The sequence below is a fragment of the Lasioglossum baleicum genome, chromosome 8 (assembly GCF_051020765.1).
Source record: "Lasioglossum baleicum chromosome 8, iyLasBale1, whole genome shotgun sequence".
NCBI lineage: Eukaryota > Metazoa > Arthropoda > Insecta > Hymenoptera > Halictidae > Lasioglossum > Lasioglossum baleicum.
In genome coordinates, this window is record NC_134936.1 from 13,381,799 (window position 1) to 13,399,968 (window position 18,170).

General features: G+C 42.0%; 5 protein-coding genes across 7 annotated transcripts; 1 reads left to right on the forward strand and 4 right to left on the reverse strand.

Annotated features, from left to right (window-relative positions):
* Positions 1 to 370: 370 nt before the first annotated feature.
* Positions 371 to 1,444, reverse strand: LOC143211433 (serine protease inhibitor). Its single transcript, XM_076429117.1, has 2 exons — positions 1,187 to 1,444; positions 371 to 704 (listed from the first exon to the last, which is right to left on the reverse strand). The coding sequence occupies exons 1-2, from the start codon at positions 1,266 to 1,268 to the stop codon at positions 478 to 480; spliced, it is 309 nt and encodes a 102-aa protein (XP_076285232.1). The 5' UTR covers positions 1,269 to 1,444; the 3' UTR covers positions 371 to 477.
* Positions 1,445 to 1,712: 268 nt separating this feature from the next.
* On the reverse strand, positions 1,713 to 9,930 carry LOC143211410 (uncharacterized). Of its 3 annotated transcripts, none has more exons than XM_076429065.1 (10): positions 9,356 to 9,930; positions 8,984 to 9,237; positions 7,297 to 8,588; positions 6,674 to 6,865; positions 5,821 to 6,517; positions 5,414 to 5,721; positions 4,811 to 4,986; positions 4,605 to 4,746; positions 3,148 to 4,495; positions 1,713 to 2,927 (listed from the first exon to the last, which is right to left on the reverse strand). In XM_076429065.1, the coding sequence occupies exons 3-10, from the start codon at positions 7,428 to 7,430 to the stop codon at positions 2,808 to 2,810; spliced, it is 3,117 nt and encodes a 1,038-aa protein (XP_076285180.1). In that variant the 5' UTR covers positions 7,431 to 8,588; positions 8,984 to 9,237; positions 9,356 to 9,930; the 3' UTR covers positions 1,713 to 2,807. The 3 variants fall into 3 exon arrangements, with proteins under 3 accessions (XP_076285180.1, XP_076285179.1, XP_076285178.1); XM_076429064.1 differs by having other exon boundaries at positions 7,297 to 7,437; positions 8,250 to 8,588; positions 8,984 to 9,930; XM_076429063.1 differs by having other exon boundaries at positions 8,984 to 9,930.
* A 1,400-nt stretch (positions 9,931 to 11,330) lies between these two features.
* LOC143211419 (mannose-P-dolichol utilization defect 1 protein homolog) lies at positions 11,331 to 15,241 on the reverse strand. Its single transcript, XM_076429099.1, has 6 exons — positions 14,800 to 15,241; positions 14,250 to 14,315; positions 13,809 to 13,941; positions 13,528 to 13,732; positions 12,124 to 13,461; positions 11,331 to 11,358 (listed from the first exon to the last, which is right to left on the reverse strand). Exons 1-5 carry the CDS (start codon positions 14,909 to 14,911, stop codon positions 13,219 to 13,221), a joined length of 759 nt encoding a protein of 252 aa, XP_076285214.1. The 5' UTR covers positions 14,912 to 15,241; the 3' UTR covers positions 11,331 to 11,358; positions 12,124 to 13,218.
* A 557-nt stretch (positions 15,242 to 15,798) lies between these two features.
* Positions 15,799 to 16,923, forward strand: Dhfr (dihydrofolate reductase). The gene is made up of 5 exons (XM_076429110.1): positions 15,799 to 16,000; positions 16,088 to 16,243; positions 16,319 to 16,442; positions 16,511 to 16,620; positions 16,765 to 16,923. Exons 1-5 carry the CDS (start codon positions 15,918 to 15,920, stop codon positions 16,838 to 16,840), a joined length of 549 nt encoding a protein of 182 aa, XP_076285225.1. The 5' UTR covers positions 15,799 to 15,917; the 3' UTR covers positions 16,841 to 16,923.
* On the reverse strand, positions 16,924 to 18,133 carry Hint1 (histidine triad nucleotide binding protein 1). The gene is made up of 2 exons (XM_076429113.1): positions 17,826 to 18,133; positions 16,924 to 17,293 (listed from the first exon to the last, which is right to left on the reverse strand). Exons 1-2 carry the CDS (start codon positions 18,027 to 18,029, stop codon positions 17,024 to 17,026), a joined length of 474 nt encoding a protein of 157 aa, XP_076285228.1. The 5' UTR covers positions 18,030 to 18,133; the 3' UTR covers positions 16,924 to 17,023.
* Positions 18,134 to 18,170: the final 37 nt, after the last annotated feature.

Sequence of the window (18,170 nt, forward strand, 5' to 3'; positions counted from 1 at the left end):
CACTTCAAACATCCCGGTTATCAAAAAAACGGCGAAATGGATCTCCTCGTCGGTGAATTATCCGTAAAAACCGGGAAGGGTGGCTCTGTTGTCCCGTGGGGGTTCGCGGCACCAGAAAATAAAGCAGGGATTCAATACGAGAACGAACAAAAGAATCGGCCAAGAGAGCCGTCGCACAGATAAGATCCCCCGTTTTCCCGAAATGTGTCGCGCACGTGAAAGACGGAGCGGGACTGAGCCATCTCAAAACGCTATCATATCGCGCGCCGCCACATTCCCCCTCCACTTTCTACCAAAATGCGTCTACGCATCTCTTGCCCCCAGAAAGGGAATCGTCCTGGAAAATCGCGTCACATCATATTTCACAATCTTTCTGATCCGTCAAGATATTTTATTGAATGCTAAAGAAATTCTACAATTAAAAATGAGGAAGCTCCCGTTGGAAGGTGCACGCGTTGTCCATCATTGTCGTTTGATTCAGTGCCTGACCCTCGGACACATATTCGACCAAACGCAAACATGGTTCGCGTCCCGGACGAATCCTTCGTCGCAGACGCATCCCGCGATGCAGACCCTCCGGAAAGTGCATCCCACGGAAACCCAGGTGTCGATGTTGTCGCAGCTCTTCTCGCAATCAGGATTACCGCCGCACGAGCTGTAAACCTCGTTCGCCCCGCACGCCTCGACTTGCACCACTTCCGGCTCTTCAAAAGAATCAGAAAAATACACCGGAATGCCTCGACACGCGCGTGAAAAATCTACACGATTGCTGCGAAACAATTAGCCCCGGTGCAGAAGTGCAACGTCATCAGTGAGACAACAATACAACACCGCTTTGTTTTTAATCCCCCTCTTATGACTAGACTGCGGATTTTATGCATTTCTAGCAGAAATAAATAGTTCTAATACAGAGGTAGATAGACTTAAGACAAGATTAATAAGTTAGAAAAAAAATTTCATTTAACTTTGGTTTCTCATAATTGCCAATTTTTATTTTGCATAAATATCCGCAGTCTATTAATGACACTTTTGTACGCAAACATATTGGTAAAAACAATGATTAAGAATAAAACAATTCGAACAATGTATTATCGTAATACATTCTTATTTCGGGCCCGAATTTTCGCATCTATCGAGGCATTACAGTACTCGCCATATCGTTCTGTCTCTCACAAACGAAACTTACTGTAAAGAACGGTCGCCATGGTCTCCTGACTCACGATCAGGACGAGGAAAGCCATTAAAATATAACTCGCGCTTGAACACATTTTTTCCGAACGAATCGATTCTCACGAATGCGACCCGGCGATCGCGGGGCTCAGTTTAAATAGTGGGTCGCGAACGCGCAGCGCGATATCCAAATCAACCGCGATATCAATATAAACCAGTTCCACTCTTCGAAGGCAATGGTCTGGAAATGGCTCACCGAGGGAGATAAAAGACGAATTACAAACAGAACGATAGACGCGTCGACAACGGCGGCTAACAACTAAATTGTTTCTTTTTTCGACTTCATTTTTTCCGTGAGCGCGGCGAACGGGCCCCCGGTGCGTTTCTTCAAAGACGAAGAGAAATAACTCTCTTTGGCTTTGTGGTTTCGTGTTTATGTATTTGCGGATCTCTTTGAATTGTACAGCAACTCGTTTACATACAACATATATAAGTGTCTTACTAGGTAAATTATTCGTTTAATACCTTAAAGTAAGTATTCGTAATAAAGGAGGGGGCGGGGGGGCGTGGGTTGGTGAAACAGGTATGTTCCAGAACGAAAAAGTTGCGAGAGAATCCGGTGATGCTGGTCGTCAATCGATGGACCGAAGCTAAAAGTATCTTTCCTCGCTAAAACAACGGTTTCTCTATCGCGGCGACGATTTCGCGATTCGAAACCGATGACAAATCCCGATTATTTTAAACACGGAGTTTTGTTCCGTTCGTTTAGCGGCGAGTGCGGGGGAAATCGAAACGTGGGGTTTTTCTTTTTTTTTCCTGACGATTCGAATAACTCGGAGAGAAAGGATCTTGACCAGGGAAGCGTGATTGTGTCCTTAAAAGAGCGACGTGTGTTGTCCACTAATCCTGACAATGTATGATAATGAAAAGCCACTTGCGTGTGCGTGAATTCTAGCGCAATCGAATACTTCCCTTCGAACGTGCGCGTCGCGGCCGAAGCTTCTTATTTCGATCTCTCTCTCTCTCTCACTCTCATTCGCATTCCAGTCTTAATACTTACGAGACCGTGTAAAAGAAAGAGAACGACGCCACGACGTAGGAGTAAGTACTAGAAATCTAAATACGTGTAAAATCCTTCCGCGAACAATAATGAAATTATAAGGAAACGAGGAGTGTCTGTCTCTCGTATAAGAGTGCTCGTTTCCCGACCTGAGCGCGCAGTGTGCCTAATGAATATTTACTATTTAACGTAGATACTAGCATGACAATCGAGCGAAACGACGTACCGGCTCGTATCAACGTATCGAGGCCTACTAGATAAAAAGCTAATGGGATCGAAAAAGGAATACGGTGTTTCATTTCTCTCGACCGTCATGACTACAGAGTGTTACAATGTTTTCGCTTTTACGCGATGTATTCACCTTTTCTCGTTAGATTCTCTTTTTCCGTTCGAAGTATATCGACAATTCGTTTGGTCGCTGTTGCTCTCTCTCTCTCTCTCTCTCTCTCTCTCACTCTCTCTCGCGCGCGTCCAGTCGGTGTCTAACGTCCGAGAAACAGTTTTGAATAATATCACAGACGAAGGAGAAGAATCGACGAAGCAGCAACCGCAACCGTGGAGAGGAGAGTTTCTGTTTCTACCAAATCTTAGCGGCAAGGGCTCTCTGCATTAAAACATTCTTGCTTCGCTGCTTCATGCGCTCAATGAAGTACTCCTTGCCTTCCAGGTTCTCGATGTCGGGTCCGACCTCCTCATTCTAGCAACAAACGAGAGTTAGTTGGCTCCTGGGTCGGACGTTCCCTGCACAGTGTGGCTCATCACCATCATCATCATCATCACCATCATCCTCATTATCATCATCATCATCATCATCATATTACTCCTGATATCATCGTCATCCGGATTTATCATGATCGTCATCACGAAGACAGAGGCTGTTCTTTCGCGAAACTGTACGCGGAAGAGACCTAACCAACCTTGTTAGCTGTGTCGCCCCCCTCGCCCTCTCCCCACCTCTCGTAGTCATCGTCGTCCCTCTCTTCGCCCTCGCTCAGAGGTCCGTCCTGCCTCTTGCTCGGTGGCACGTTCGATCCTCCGCCGCCCTGTTGATGCTCCATCACGTCGTCGCCACCCTCGAGCATCTTGTTGATCTTCTCTTTTGCCTCGTCGACTTTCCTCATCGGATCCGGCGAGTAGCTGCGATCGCTGTACCGATCGCGGGAAGCCGCACGACGATCTCTGAAGTCTCGCCTGTCTCTGAAGTCGCGGAAGCCCTGCTTACCGTGGAAGAATCTCCCGCCACGGTTACCGCCGCGTCCTCGACCACCCCCGCGGTTGTTGAACCCGCCGCCGCGTCTATTACCAAACCGATTGTTGTGTTGATTGTTATAGAACCTATTCCGGTTCTGGAAATTGTTGCCACCACCACGATGGTTCGGATTATTGAAGCTTTGGAAACGTGGCTTGTAGTAAGTGCCACGGTTGTTGTACGGCCGGAACTGTCTCTTGCGATAGTAACTCCTGTCGCCAGACCTGCTGCGGCTGCGACTCCTCGTGTACGACCTGGACCGTGACCTGGACCGTGATCTGCTGTACGTGCCCGATGGCGATCGACTGTATTTCCTCTCGTAACTGCCCGATCTTCTGTTCGAGTACGATCGAGATCGACTTCTCCTAGGCGAGCGAGATCGTGAAGAACCAGAGCTCGATGCACTGCGCGATCTACTGCGAGAACGCTTCGCTGGACGGTCCCTGCTCATTCTTTTGGTCACGCCACCTCTGCCGGACGACTCTCGTTTCTTAGGCGTCTGTCTGTGCTGTCGTTCCGCTTCGCTGTCCGAGTCTGTTCTCGGCCCCTTCGCTTGGTTCTGGTTCTTCGTCGGTGGAGGTGGACGAGGTGGTTCCGGAGGATGACCCCCGCCACTGTTGCCACTCTGTCCGATCGGCTGGAATTTACCGCCAAGATTGTTCGAGCTGAATTTCGCAGGCGTCGTTTGCGGTGCGGATAGCGAAGTGTCTTTGTACGACTGGAATTTGTTTTGTGGCTGTGGCGTCGGATATTTCACTGGAGCTTGCTTCAATATCGGTGGTTCTTTGGGCAAAGGCGGGGGTGTCGGCGCTGACATCGGCTGAGCTTGCGCGGCCCTCTTCTCCGCGAGCTCTTTTTGCATCTGCTTGCGGATGTTCATTGACTTCTCCAGGGCGGCACGCTGCAGTTTCTCTTCCAACTCGTTGTCGTCGTCCTCCTCGCTGTCCACGTTCGACTGCATCTTTTTTCCTTCCGGAGGTACGTCTTGCCATTTCTGGGGCATCACGTCCTTTTGTCTGAACAGATAAGATTTTCATAGATAATTGAATGACTAGACACCTATTCAGTTATCGATTGGCAATTGAATGAGATTGCGTGTAACGTATATATCCTCTTTGAACTTACCTAGCAGCCTGCGCAGCCTTCCACTTGGCGTTGAGCGCAGCTGTGTCGAGGGTGGGTAACTTTGGCTCGGGGTGTATCAGCTGAGACTCCTGCTCGAATATGTCGGTGAGCGGTTTCCTTTGAATCTCTGAAAGATCGAAGTCTGCATTAAGTTGAATGTAGCACATACCTCGCACCCTGTCTCACGAAGGAATTCAAGGCGTTACCTTTGCGTTGCTGCGCCGTCATCGGTATTCTAGACTCGCGCTCGTGATACGCCTTCGACGCCTCATCTCTCTCCCTTTCCCTCTCTCTGCGCAGCTCCTCCTCCCTTCGTGAACTCTCAGCGAGCTTCTCAGCGTTGCTAAGAGGGGAAGGTATGTCATTATACTGAGCTACATACCTAGTAAATATAAAAACATAAATAAAATACGACGCGTCAGGGACCGCGTCTCTATTCATTGTTTCTTTTTTAACGAAATTGAGACCAAGCGCCCGACAACTTGACTAAAAGAGAAGCGACATTTTTAGAGGTGTGCGAGAACTCAAAAATGTTAGGTACGCAATGGTCGGGACGGATCGACATGAGTCGTGTTCTCGAAAATTTCTGAATTCTCGAGAATGACCCCAAATAATCTCAATTATTTCCGAGGAATCCAGATATTTTCGAGAACCCATCCCTCCCAACTGAACGTTTTCGGGTTCTAGCAAACCTCTAGAAATGTTCAAAGCTTTCGACGAACATCGTCCCGATTGACATACACGATCATGTGGCAAACGAACAAGAGATCGAATCACGGTGTTTATCGTTAACTGACTGCGGTTCCAACCTTTTCAAGACAGCGGTCTCTTTTTCAACCTTCGCGTAGTACGCGTTCAGTTTCGACTCGAGTTGCTCCAAGTCCGGTAATGAGGACTTTTTCAGAGCCTCCAAGTCCCGCTCGAGCTTGTCCTTGTTCTTCCGTTTCTTTCTCTCCTCCTTCTTCTTCTTCTTTCGACTTTTCTTGTCCTCTTTTTCTTTGTCTTTGCCCTTCTTTTCTTTCTTCTTTTTCTTCTTCATTTTCTCGCTCTCTGAATGTTTCTTTTCCTTTTCCCTCTCCCTCTTCCATCTGGCCGTTTCCTCTAAGAACTTTCTTACCTGAACACACACGAAAAACAAAAGATCCACGATCCGGTGAACGGAAATAGATAAGATCGATAAAACAGATCGCGATAAGAGACTTTACACGATGCTCACCTTATCTTCGTAATCGGAGTCGTCCTTCGTCTGTTCCAGAAACTTCCTCACTTTAATCTCGTAGTCGTCCATTTTGTCCCGAGCGTTCGTGGTGTATGAAACAGGAGCTATCACGTCGTGAGCAGCCGTAGTAGCTGCCGGAGGATTGTTATACTGAGCCATGCGTTTGCTCAAAGGCGACAATGATCCACGATGATCCTTCTTATGCTTCCGCTTGCGACTAGGCGATCTAGAAGCCGATCTAGAGCTGCCAGAAGAAGAGGAACTGCTAGATTCCGAGCTGGAGGAGCTCGAAGAGCCGCTGGATGATGAGCTCGAGCTGGAGCTCCATCTTTGTCTCTTCTTCGACCGCGATTTCCTCTCCTTCTTGCGCTTCTTCTTCTCCTTTTTATTCTCACCGACATCGTTCTCCGTCTCGAAGCTCTTGAATGTATCCAATGGATTCAACGATGAGGTCAAAGTCTTCGATTTTATGTACTCGATCGAGTTTCTGGCCTCCTCGTGGAACGGAGCAATCGCTAGACAGTTCTCATAAGCTTTCTGCGCGTCCTCGTACTTTTTCTCGTCCTCATAACTTCGACCAAGAGCGACCAGAGTCTCTGCCATGTATTTCCGAGCGTTCGCGTGTGTCTGATTCAACTTCAACGCTGTTTCGAAGTCGTCGATCGCTTTCTTGAAACTGCCGCTATTCGCGTATCTGTAGAGAACACCAAGCGAGATATACGGCTTGAGTGGGCATAGTACAACGGTGACATGTGAATTCCAGACAGATTATATAGCTAGATGATAAGGCAATGAAATATAGGCCCTAGAACTGGCAATACCGTTTCTGCTCGACTTTTTGGCAACTTACAGTGCTCCACGGGCTACCAATCCTTCGACGTTTCGGGGATCTACGGTCAATGCTTTGTTGAGGCATTGGAATGCCTCTGTGTGACGGCCGGCCTTGAAGTGGTCTATTCCTTCAGCCACGCTGCGGAACGCCCACTTACTGGCTTGCGCTTGCCTTAATTCAGACGCATATTCATTGGGTGGGAATCTTTCCCTGTAAAAGTTGCATAAAAAAATTATAGAGAGCTTGTCTTTTAGGCGGAGTCAATTGCACTCCCTCTCGCTCACACTGTGGTATGCGTTTTACTTTTATTGTTACGTCCTAAATTACTGATGCAAGTGAACGAAAAGTGATATTCTCTCGAACATTAGGTTTACAGGAAGCGTTTTGATATTTTTAATTTACATAAAAATTTGGATTGACACGTTCTCGTTATTTTAGTGCTCCCTGTAAACCTAGTGTTAACCCGTTTACACTATTGCTAGTAAATTTATTATCTGCAATTCTCCGTATCTAGGAAATGAAAAGAAATGTGATGCAAATGGGCTAAGAGCTGATAATTGAATAACGTATGAGAACCGTACACCGCAGTATGAGCCAGTGGGAATGGATCATAGGAAATCGGAGTGATAAGATTTCTTTACCTCAAACCAACCATATTGGAATGGTTCTCTTGGCCGAGGCCCATCAAGTCGGATAGATATTTAATGTTGTTGGGGTTGTTGAAGCCAGTACTATTCTCCAACATCGCTTCGTACGATTGCCCTTTGTTGTCCATCGCTTTCCTACACCACAAAGAGAGAGAGGAACGATTATCAAGATGCAAAGATCGTCCTGGACCTTTGTCAAAGAAAGGATACCAAAGCTACTTCGTTAACGGTAAAACTAAAGACTTGATAATCATGACGACCGAATTCCTCTCGTGCTCGTATTATAGTCTCGTCCTGGGCTCGGTTATTAATCCTGGTGGAGGGTTTTTTTTCTTTCGTTTATATATTCATAATTGTAGGCCCTTCGATTTTCGTTCTCGACGTCTCGTCGTCTCTTTAGCTATACAGTTTATACAGAAATAGCGTACAGATCTCCTTCGGCTTTGTTGTTTATCCCTTACACACGCGTGTGCGTTTATATAAACGGTAAGGTACACCAAATATCGTCGTTCTCATATTTCGCCCCTGTATAATTAAATCGTTTTTCCGTTCCCTTCTCTGCTTCGATCTGCATGAATTATTCAACGATACGACACTAATGCCAAAGATGCTTCTCAAGAGGAAATATAGGAGTTCGTTCTTTTCTTCCGTTCGGAACGAGAAACAGAGAACCAAAAAAAAAAAATATAAAAAGAAAGAAAGGGAAAATGAAATTAGAAGAGCGAGACAGAGAGCGAGAATAGTGATTTGTCAGACACCTCGTGGTATTAGAGTCGATCAAAATCTACGTTTGTACCGTTAACAAGCAGCAGGGGTCCATAAACAGGGATTAACAATTGGCGGAAAAAGTTGGTAAAGCTTTTTTTCCTTTATTACCAGAGATTATTTCTTATTTATAAATTTACAAATGGTACACAACCTCATTATTATGTAAACTCGTCTCTCACCTTTCATGTACCGCTAAGACGTATATTTCTAGTATTTTGTATCATGTTTGTAATCAGAGGAGTTCTCAACACAAAAGCACACAGCCTATCATCGATCGACGGTGGTTTCGGTATTTTTTATACAAGTATGGTATAGTTTTTTTGGTGCGATAAAATAAATTGCATAGCCCTAGGATAGGTTGGGAGCCACGGCTGAGTATATTTTATCTTCCAAGTTGACCAAAAAAATTGTATTTTTTTAGATGCAGTAGCAGTACTGTCGTCTGTATTTTTTTGCATTTTGTGGTGTCAATTCAAACATGACATCGTTTTTTTAGATTTTTTATTTGTCAATTTAAGCTGTAAGTTTAAATGAGGCATTATTATGACAAGGCGCGATTCTTTTGAGGCTTAAAGGTAAAGGTTCGGGCGATTAAGATTTTGGTTGTTTGGTCTCTGATTCGAGCAACCGATTCGCATTGCCGGAATATCGCTCGATTAAACACAATACATTGAACAACAAATGCAACAGGCGTATATAGCGGAATACAAGCGTTGATTACTTTTAAATTGGTCTTAATCATTATGACACAGAAATCTAGGAAAAGCATTTTAATGAAATGTATCAGAATAAAACGGCACAGTACTTTTACGAGGACACGAGAGATTACTTTCTTTGCATTTTCGAACTACAGCTTCGTCGTTATGAATTTACCAATAGAGACCAAACAACGGTAAATCATTATTATACCTACCGTCTGCAGCACTCACTCTGACCACCCAAGGCTCAACATCTCATACTGGAAATGCAACCTCAAAAGACATTGATGTCATTTGGCGCCATAGTTTGGCTGGTGCTTTGAGAGTAACATATCACAAACGTAGATAGAATATTGTGCGCAACAGAGCCATGTCAACCAATGCTCAAGGTTTGAATCATTTGTATCACATTAGAAATTCATCATCATACTGACTATCAACTTTTTACGTTACTGAGAGTGTCTGGCACCTAAATTCATAAAAACGTGTAAGAGGAATCAAATCTAATTTACCTTGTTTTGTTAGTATCACAGTGCGTCTGTTAAATCTCAACCTTCTTTCGGCCACCAATACTATTTTTTCCTTACCTTTTCCTTTTTCTCTCTCTTTTTACTATTTCGATTAACGACAAAACATAGTCTCAATAAAAAAAAAAGTGACTACAGATGCAACAAGTTTTCGGACTCCCGCGTATTATTTGCAAAATTACAAACATATGTAGCTATACACTCTCTGCCGACAGAGAGAATGGTATTGCGAACACGATCGAGATGATTATTTATTATTATTGTTGTGATTATCGATCCTAAATCCGAGGCTACCACTGTCAGAGAAAGGTCTGTCTCCCTGCATTCACAGTTTAGTTCAACAGTGCTCTCAAAATGTATCGCATTTTAAGCATACGATCGTTTTAAGAGAACGACTTTTTTCTCTTACTGTTTTGTTCTGCATATTACTTTCTTTTTCGAGTTTTAAAACAAAAACGTTCAGTAGTAAGTGCTATGGATGCATCACAAAACACTTTGTTTTTTTTTACCATTTCTATTGTGTATATGAAATTCCCTACAGTGATATGTTCATGTCAGTATACAAGAGTTAGTGAAGCGTTATTGGTACGATATAAAAAAAAAATTCTATTGTACTTATCTGGACGTCGGGTTACTTACTTATAAGCTTCCGGAAGGTCATCGGAATGGATAAGTCCCATAGCTGGGTGTGGGGCTTGCCCTTCGCGTGCGGGTACGTTCATAACTGCAACGACTCGCTCGGCTTCAACGTTAACTTCACTGACTACGACGCAGATGAGATCATTTGCCATGTAGCTTCTTGTAACACCTTTCTTGTCCACCGCCGGCACTGTGGCCGTGTTCAATATCAGAGCCTGCGGGATTACACAATGCCGCGCGTGAGTCGGAAGAAATCAACAACGTGTTATCGTTAACTGTTTAGAGAACCGAGTCACGTACCTTTACTCCTAAATCTGTAACAACCCTAGGGCAATCGCTGCAGTTGCACAGCACCTTCAGAAGAAGCCCAGCAGCACTTTTACCCATCACTTGCGCGTATATAACATCTCCAACCACCAAACTCTGAAAACATGCAAAGCATGAGTTGTGTAATTCCTTCGTAAATGGGACAAGTTGTATAGTTACGCATTTATGACAAAAGTGAAGTACAAAATAGTGGCAACATCAAAAGATTGAAAGAACTCCTAGATGAAATTCAAAATTGTTGGAAAATTTAAAAAAAATCTAAAATACAATAGTGTTATTGAGAAATAACATTCATTTTGATTTCTATTTCTTGCAATCGATGCAGACAATTTGTATTTTGCGTAAAGATCCGCCGTCTACTCATTAGAGTCTATGCAGAGATACTCCAAAAATATTAGATTTGTTAAATTTAAAAAAATTTATAATTACTGCTTTTTAAAAATAATTAAATTACCAGTTCAAGATACAGCTCGCCCTACTCGCATAGGTAACTGCGTAACCGAATACAATGCAATAAATAATTACCTCCAAAAAGTTGCGTATACGTTGGGACTTTTCCATGGTGACATAAGTGTCAAGGCCAGGCATTGTTGCGTAAAACTCTGGAAGAACACAGATAATCTATGAGTTGCACGATATTGTGCAATACCTGGGAAGATTTCATTAAAAAATGGATTCTTACCTTCGTCCCCTAATTCCTGCTTGATGGGTTCAACGGTTTTGTCCAAATTTGACTTATCATAGAGGGCATCTGCCTTCTTTGCAAGGAATTGTTGCAGCTTTAGCCTTTTCCCTCTATCACCGAAACTATAGGAAAAGGAAGAAAGGGAATGCCCAAGTTGTAACGTATACACAGTGCAACTGATTTCTAATAATATGTAATCGAGAAGAATAAGCACCTAAGTGTTTTCTGCCTCTGTTGGTAAATCTCAAAATTAGGTTCCTTGAGATTGAGCATGGCCAGCTCATTTTCGTTGCGTTCTCCTTCCCACACTTTCTGCAACTGTTGGCCATGGTAGTTCAATGCTTGCGCGACAAGGCGCGCATCCATTGATTCCATTTGGATACAGTACTGCAAGCAACCTAGTCCTGCAATACTACGAAAATCGGCAGATTCGTAATGATGTTCCAGTTATCACCGTACCAAGTACTATCTGAATCGAGTATGGTAAAAAAGAGACTGAAATAGCTGCCTCTCCGACCGATTGTCCGAAATTGGCATGCAAAAAAGGATCATCGTCCAACAGCCAAAAGAACACGTGTTCTTTTTGTTTTTATTTTATATACAGTTTTTGGTCTCTATCATTTCGGAATAACTGAACCGCTCTATATATATCTCTCCACGATGCAGATTATCCAGATAAATGATTCTGGGCATCGAAATTCAGGCTGGGAGCTTCGGGGCGAGAATATGTATATTATATATGCATCTCCGAGTATGTATCGTGAATCATAGCTCCAAAAAGGGGGTGGTATTCTCTGCGCAAGAACGCGCCCAGATACAAAGCGAAATTCGATTGAACGAGGACCGGTTTCCCTTCGAACGACATTTACCTGTGGCCGTTGATAATTCCTCCAGCGTATCGCAATCAACGACGATAACCGTATATCGGTATCCGTGGAATATTTCTTTATATGCGAGAGAAACGCTTACGCAGGAGGAAAGCCGCGTTATATTGATTTATCGGTAACAAGATGGTCGTCGGGAAGCCGGATTGCGAAGGCCGACGGCGCCATGACGCTCCCAAATGGCCACCACACTTTTTAATCCGACGCTCATCCACGCCCGCTTTACACTCTTTCTTTTTGCTCAAATCTGCCCTGCCAGATCAGCCAGAAAACGAACCCGGATTGTTACTCACCGTTGCTCCCGTATTATCTTCCGACGATCTGTTTATGCGTTTTCCAATAATATCACGGTCCACTATGCAACATCGTCGACGACCAAACAACTGCGTGTCTGAATTTCACCATACGCCGCGCACAAGTCACGATTACGCCAGAAACGGAAACGAACAGGCCTGGACACGCCTGCGTAGAATCATACTCCCCCCACTCTTTCCTGCGATCTCATCACGCGCAACGCTTCCGGTTTGGCGGTAAATTTAAATCGGAATATAAAGCGGACCCTACACGGTCAATTAGGAATGACAGTCTGATTGAACAGTCAGACCAAGTCGGACTGTCAATCCTGACCAATCCTGACTGATCCTTACTTCAATCACGATTGACAGACTGATTATCAGATTGACAGTATTGAATGTTGAAATTTTATAACCAATAACTAAGTCGCAATGTCTTTTAAAGAGAAAGCCTGTTAGTCTCCCCTGCACTTCCCGTGATTGAAGCTCGGATTTCCAAATATCTGGAAATCCGTCAGTCCATTTCATCAGTACATCAGTATTAATCTTTCACGATCAATCCGAATGTCAATCTTCGACAAAACTGTCATTCCGATTGACCGTGTAGGGTCCGCTTTAGGATCGCTATACATATTCGTTTTTCTAACGTGCGGCGACCGTGCGGTACCAGAATTGTGGTCTGAAATACTATGAATTCAATTAGGCGCTGCACATTTGTTTGAACCGTAGTTGCGGCGCCGCAATACAATGTTTATCGCAATTCCGTTACCGCACGATCGCTGCAAATTAGAGAAACGGATGTGTGTATCAGGCCTAACGCTTCGATGTATGCGGAAAAATCCTATTCCTTAATCTTTGATAACTAGCGTTGAACATTGGAATGGTTTAAGTGATTTGGATCTTACCACTTATAAATAATGAACTCGAGTTTCTCATCCTTTTTATTTGCGTTTTACATAATAAAAAATGCGACTGACATTCTGTGTAGACCATCATAAGAGCTTCATTAGAAAGTATGTCTCCCGGATAAAATTCTCTTCGTAAGATAAACCTATCTTTATTATGAAGAAGTAGAATGCTACTTTTATAACTTAATTATTGAGCCTTCTTTGATTTCTCTTTGGAAGATACATCTACGTTCCAATAGTATAAAATTTGGAACGCGATTACTGAATTCGCAAGGGTGGAGCATATGTACATTAGTATCATTGAGGTATCTCCTGTTTCTTGGATAGAAGTAAATATTCTTGCTAAAGATCCAAAGAATAACATGAAGCCAGTTACAGCTGATAACTGGCCGGTGCTTCCGTACGAATAGTTTGTATAGGCTTGCATAAGCTAAAATATAAAACATTAAATCTTTGCTAACAGTAAGAGCATTATATAAACTTTCTGATATCATACCTTACTAATGAGCACAATGGGTATATTCATCGTCTGGCATGCCCACAGAACCTTTATTGGTGTCATGCCACTCACAGCAGCAGTTACTACTGCTACGTAAGCAGCGAGAAACGTTGCTGCTCGAGTAGTATCAAGATTAAAATGCAACACTAACACTGCAATTGCGACTGTTTGTAACCCTAAGAAAACTCCATCGCCCCAAGCACTGAAACATAATGGCACATATGTATAATATATTCTCAGTATTACCTAATTGGAATTTATACTTTGTATTGTATTACCTAAAAGGAAAGCCACTGACAAAGCTATAGGATACCATGGAAGTGATGGCAAATAAATCTAACAATACACTTGTAATATTAATGCCTTGGGCACTTCTACCCTTTACAATTTTTACAACTTGCGGTACCTTGACTGAAACAATAATAATAGAATATTAATACCATAGAACTATAAATTATAATTTGAATATAATAATTATAATTATAATTTATGAATTCATAGCAAAATTGAGTAGATTAAATTCGAAATAGTTTGAAAATTTTTAAGATTTAAGATGTCAATATATGGTTTCATCTCTATTCAAATCATTAAGGGAAGAAGTAACATTCAATTTAGTTTCTATTCCTTACAATCGATGCAAACAATTTTTATTTTGCATAAAGATCCGCAGTCTAAATATATTTATTTAAGTATAATGTATAATGTATAAGCAATCTTACCAAGGAGGGAACCACAGATAATTGCAAATCCAAGGCATGTGCTGAGCGTTGCCTTAAAACACTCCGCTGGAATAATTCGGCGATTTGTTTTAGAAAAAATTCATTAGAACTACACAGAAAATTTATTTATATATGTAAAACGTCGCGAAGAGATAACGAAAAGGTTAAAATTACCGTCATAAAAAAATGAACATCGTCGAGCGATCGCGACTGTGATACCTACTCGATAATTTGAAAATTGAATATTTCTAAAAATTGATTGTTATAATTCTACTTGATGTTTAGGCGTCGAAAAACGTAGACGATCAGTTATATTGACATGCAAATTATGTACTATTTTTACGCGTAGATCAAAGAAATTATTAAAAAAAGACAGATTCCCATTTACAGAAATATAAGTACCAATTTTTGAATAATTCCCTTGGCGGTTCGCGCAATGTTCCGACGGTACAGTAATGTCAGCTAAGAATTTAGTCTGCATGCTATTGTTACGATCTTTTGATAAAAAAGTAGTAGTCTAAGGTTTAATAAACAACACGAATGTTCTTACCATGCATGAAATTAAACTCGTCAAAGTACTCCTCCATACATTTTTCTGATAATATTATGGTCGCAACTTTCTTCAGTAGTTGTGCCATGGTTGCCACGACATACGGATACATTCTTTCACTGCTTCGTGGAAGGTGCAGTGTGCAGTACTTCTCCTGACTCCGGTTAGGTTAATGACTATCAGTTTTATACTATCAGAACTTTCATATCGACCGCTGAATTGTCTCTGAACTGCAATTCCTAATTATTATTTGCCACTTTGCATCTAACACGAGCTGAAGAATTCACATCTTTCACTAACTTGAAGCGAAAGAAATATTCTGAAGGCACAAAAATGTTCAGGGGACTTCTCTGCGTCGATACTATGCAAGAAACCCAAAGCAAATCGCGTAATAATGAATATTTGACAGATTTGACAAAATAACAAAACCCCGCTCACTAAAATTGAACGGTGGCGCCATTTAGCGGTGGAAGCTACAACACTCACGATCTGGAAAAATAAAAGAAACATCATCGCCATCTAGCGGTAGCGCTACCGAACTACACCACCTAAATAATTCGTGCCGGTTTTAACATAGTTTCTTATGAAACAAGTGGCAAGAATCAATTGCGCTGCTCTTTTAATCATAACTCAATGGTCGGCAGTATTCAAACGACAAATTTTCTAATAATTAAGAATATAATGATTGCAACTGTCTAATTTGTTATTTTTCATTTATCTAACTATTATATGGTTCCTACTCTAGGCTGGCAAGCCACCAGGTTACGGTTCCGTCAGTATTATTTGAATTTTAGCCGTTGAGACCTGTGCTTTCACAAAAGGAGCAGAGGTTTCCAATCTTTATGCTGCTACGACTCTCCGAAAACAATTTTTTCCCGCTCTTTTTATATTTTTAATAGATATAATGATATAAACACGTTTTAAAAACTGTTAAGTTTTATTTATTTGTAGATATTACGGTATGAAAAGTAATTTGTTATTAAAAAATTTTGGCGCGTCTCTCGGGGGACGGACCTCTCAGGTTGAAAACCGCTGGATTATCAAAGTACATACATCTGTTGTGAAGTATTGGACTACGTGCTGATTGGTGCTGATATCCAAAAAGTTTCGCTTAGAAAATGCATTTACCATTGAACTTAATCGCTGCTGCATGTGAAGGCATGGGCATCGGCGTAAATGGGGCCTTACCATGGAAACTGAAGTAAGCAACTTTCGCAATACATACATCAATCGAACAGGATCAATTTGCAAGAATATTCTAACTAAGAAACACGTGTCTCTTACGTAGGAGCGAAATGGCGTTCTTCACGTCCATGACGTCAAAAACAAAAAACATAAATAAAAGGAACGTTGTTCTTATGGGTCGGAGGACATGGGAATGCATACCGGACAAGTACAGGCCACTACAGAATCGTGTAAATATGGTTCTCTCGTCGAAGCATTTGTAATTCTAATTATTTCTTCGCGTATACGAAACGTTCGAGGACGTTAACAATTATTATCCGAACGAATTATTTAGGGATCTTGGAAATGAGGCGATCTTATGCAAAAGTCTTCCAAACGCAATGGAGATTATCTCGCAAGGTGCGCTAAAGGGTCAGATCGAAAATATTTGGGTAATAGGCGGCAGCTCTGTGTACAAGGTATTCGACATGATTTCGCAAAATCGTATCAAATTTTGACGATTGTAAATTATTTCTTTGAGTTACAGGCTGCAATGGAGTCTCCTTATTTTGGCAAATTGTACTTAACAAGAATAAAACGGCATTTCGAGTGCGACACGTTTTTCCCAGAGATACCTAATGACATAGTCTTGAAGGAGTGAGTTCAATTTAGAAGAATTCGTTAATCGTCACAGGACATATCATTCTATTTAACTATCGTGTTAATTTGATGCATTTTTCATACTTTTTAAATTCAGAATTTACTTATATTAATTTCTGGAATGTTTGCTATTATTTTTAGAAACCCAGACGTTCCCCAAGGAGTACAAGAAGAGAACGGGATGCAGTTCGTGTACGAAGTATACGAGAAACAGTAAACGGAGTAATACAAAGTATTACAAAATGCTTCTATTTTTCTACACAGGCAAATAATTTGAAATAAAGATATATTTCCACAGAATTTCGACTTCGTTCAATGCTTTATTCCTCAGAGAATGTGTACTTCCGAACAAAATGGTACAATTCTGCAATTACCAATTCACCAATCACGGTGTAAATCGTTAACCCGGTGGCCACTGCATCTGGCGTCCTCCGAGGACGTGCAGATGCAGATGGAACACAGATTGCGCGCCGTGTTTCCCGTCGTTGATGACCAAACGGAATCCGTTGTCGAGGCCTTCTTGTTTCGCCACTTTTCGAGCGACCAGCATCAAATGACCTAGCAGAGATTCATCCTCGTCATCGGATTTGGATAGTTGTGCAATCGGTTTCCGCGGGATCACCAGGAAGTGCACTGGCGACTGAGCGTTGAGGTCGTGAAACGCGACGCACTGATAAACAAAATATATTTTAATTCTGCATCGTTGTAATTCCTGATACTGCAGCGAATTATGCATATGAATGGGTGAATCAGAATGCCTAAAAAAATTCAATCAAATACATGCAAATTTTCACGTGAATATGCAGTAATCTATAATTTTCTGATTGGTACACTGCGGATTTGTGCATTTGTAATAACAATTGTATAGAAGTTAAGAATTTAATTTAATCTTCGACTTAGTCAAATTATTGAAAGGAAGAATTCGACTTGGAACCTTTTCAACAAAGCTCAGCACAATATTTACTTACATAATATTTCACAATATTTAATTTATCGTATTTCCGCAAGAACAGTGTTTATGGACATTAAAATGATTCTGTAATTACAATACATTAGCATAAATATCTACAATCTAGTAATTGTTCGTGCGTCACGATGAGCCGGCAAATAACCTAAATAGTACCAGCAACGTACATAATAAATAATGAAATGTTGCATGTTTCGCTTGGATGGCATACCTTAGCCAACGCCAGTTGGTTTACCTGATCGTCTTCATAAATGAATTTGCAAGGAATTTCTTTGCGAAGTATTTTCCCGAAAATCGTGTCCCCTCCAGCAGTAGCTGTTTGTGCCTTTTCCACTTCGGTCGCCATCTTTCTCCAGCATGGAGTCTGATTCAGATGACAGCCATTCGGGTATGGCAATCTCTTCGATGCTGATAAGGCGAAATTCCAAAGTAGCTTCATTTCGGAAATACCTTCTCTCGAAACTGTCAGAACGACGGCATGAGCGGCTAAATATCGCGTGGTTTTATCGACTATCGTAAATCTGCGATAACGAAAGTGCAAGGTGCAGATGCAATGGCGACCACGTAAAATGGCGGGTCT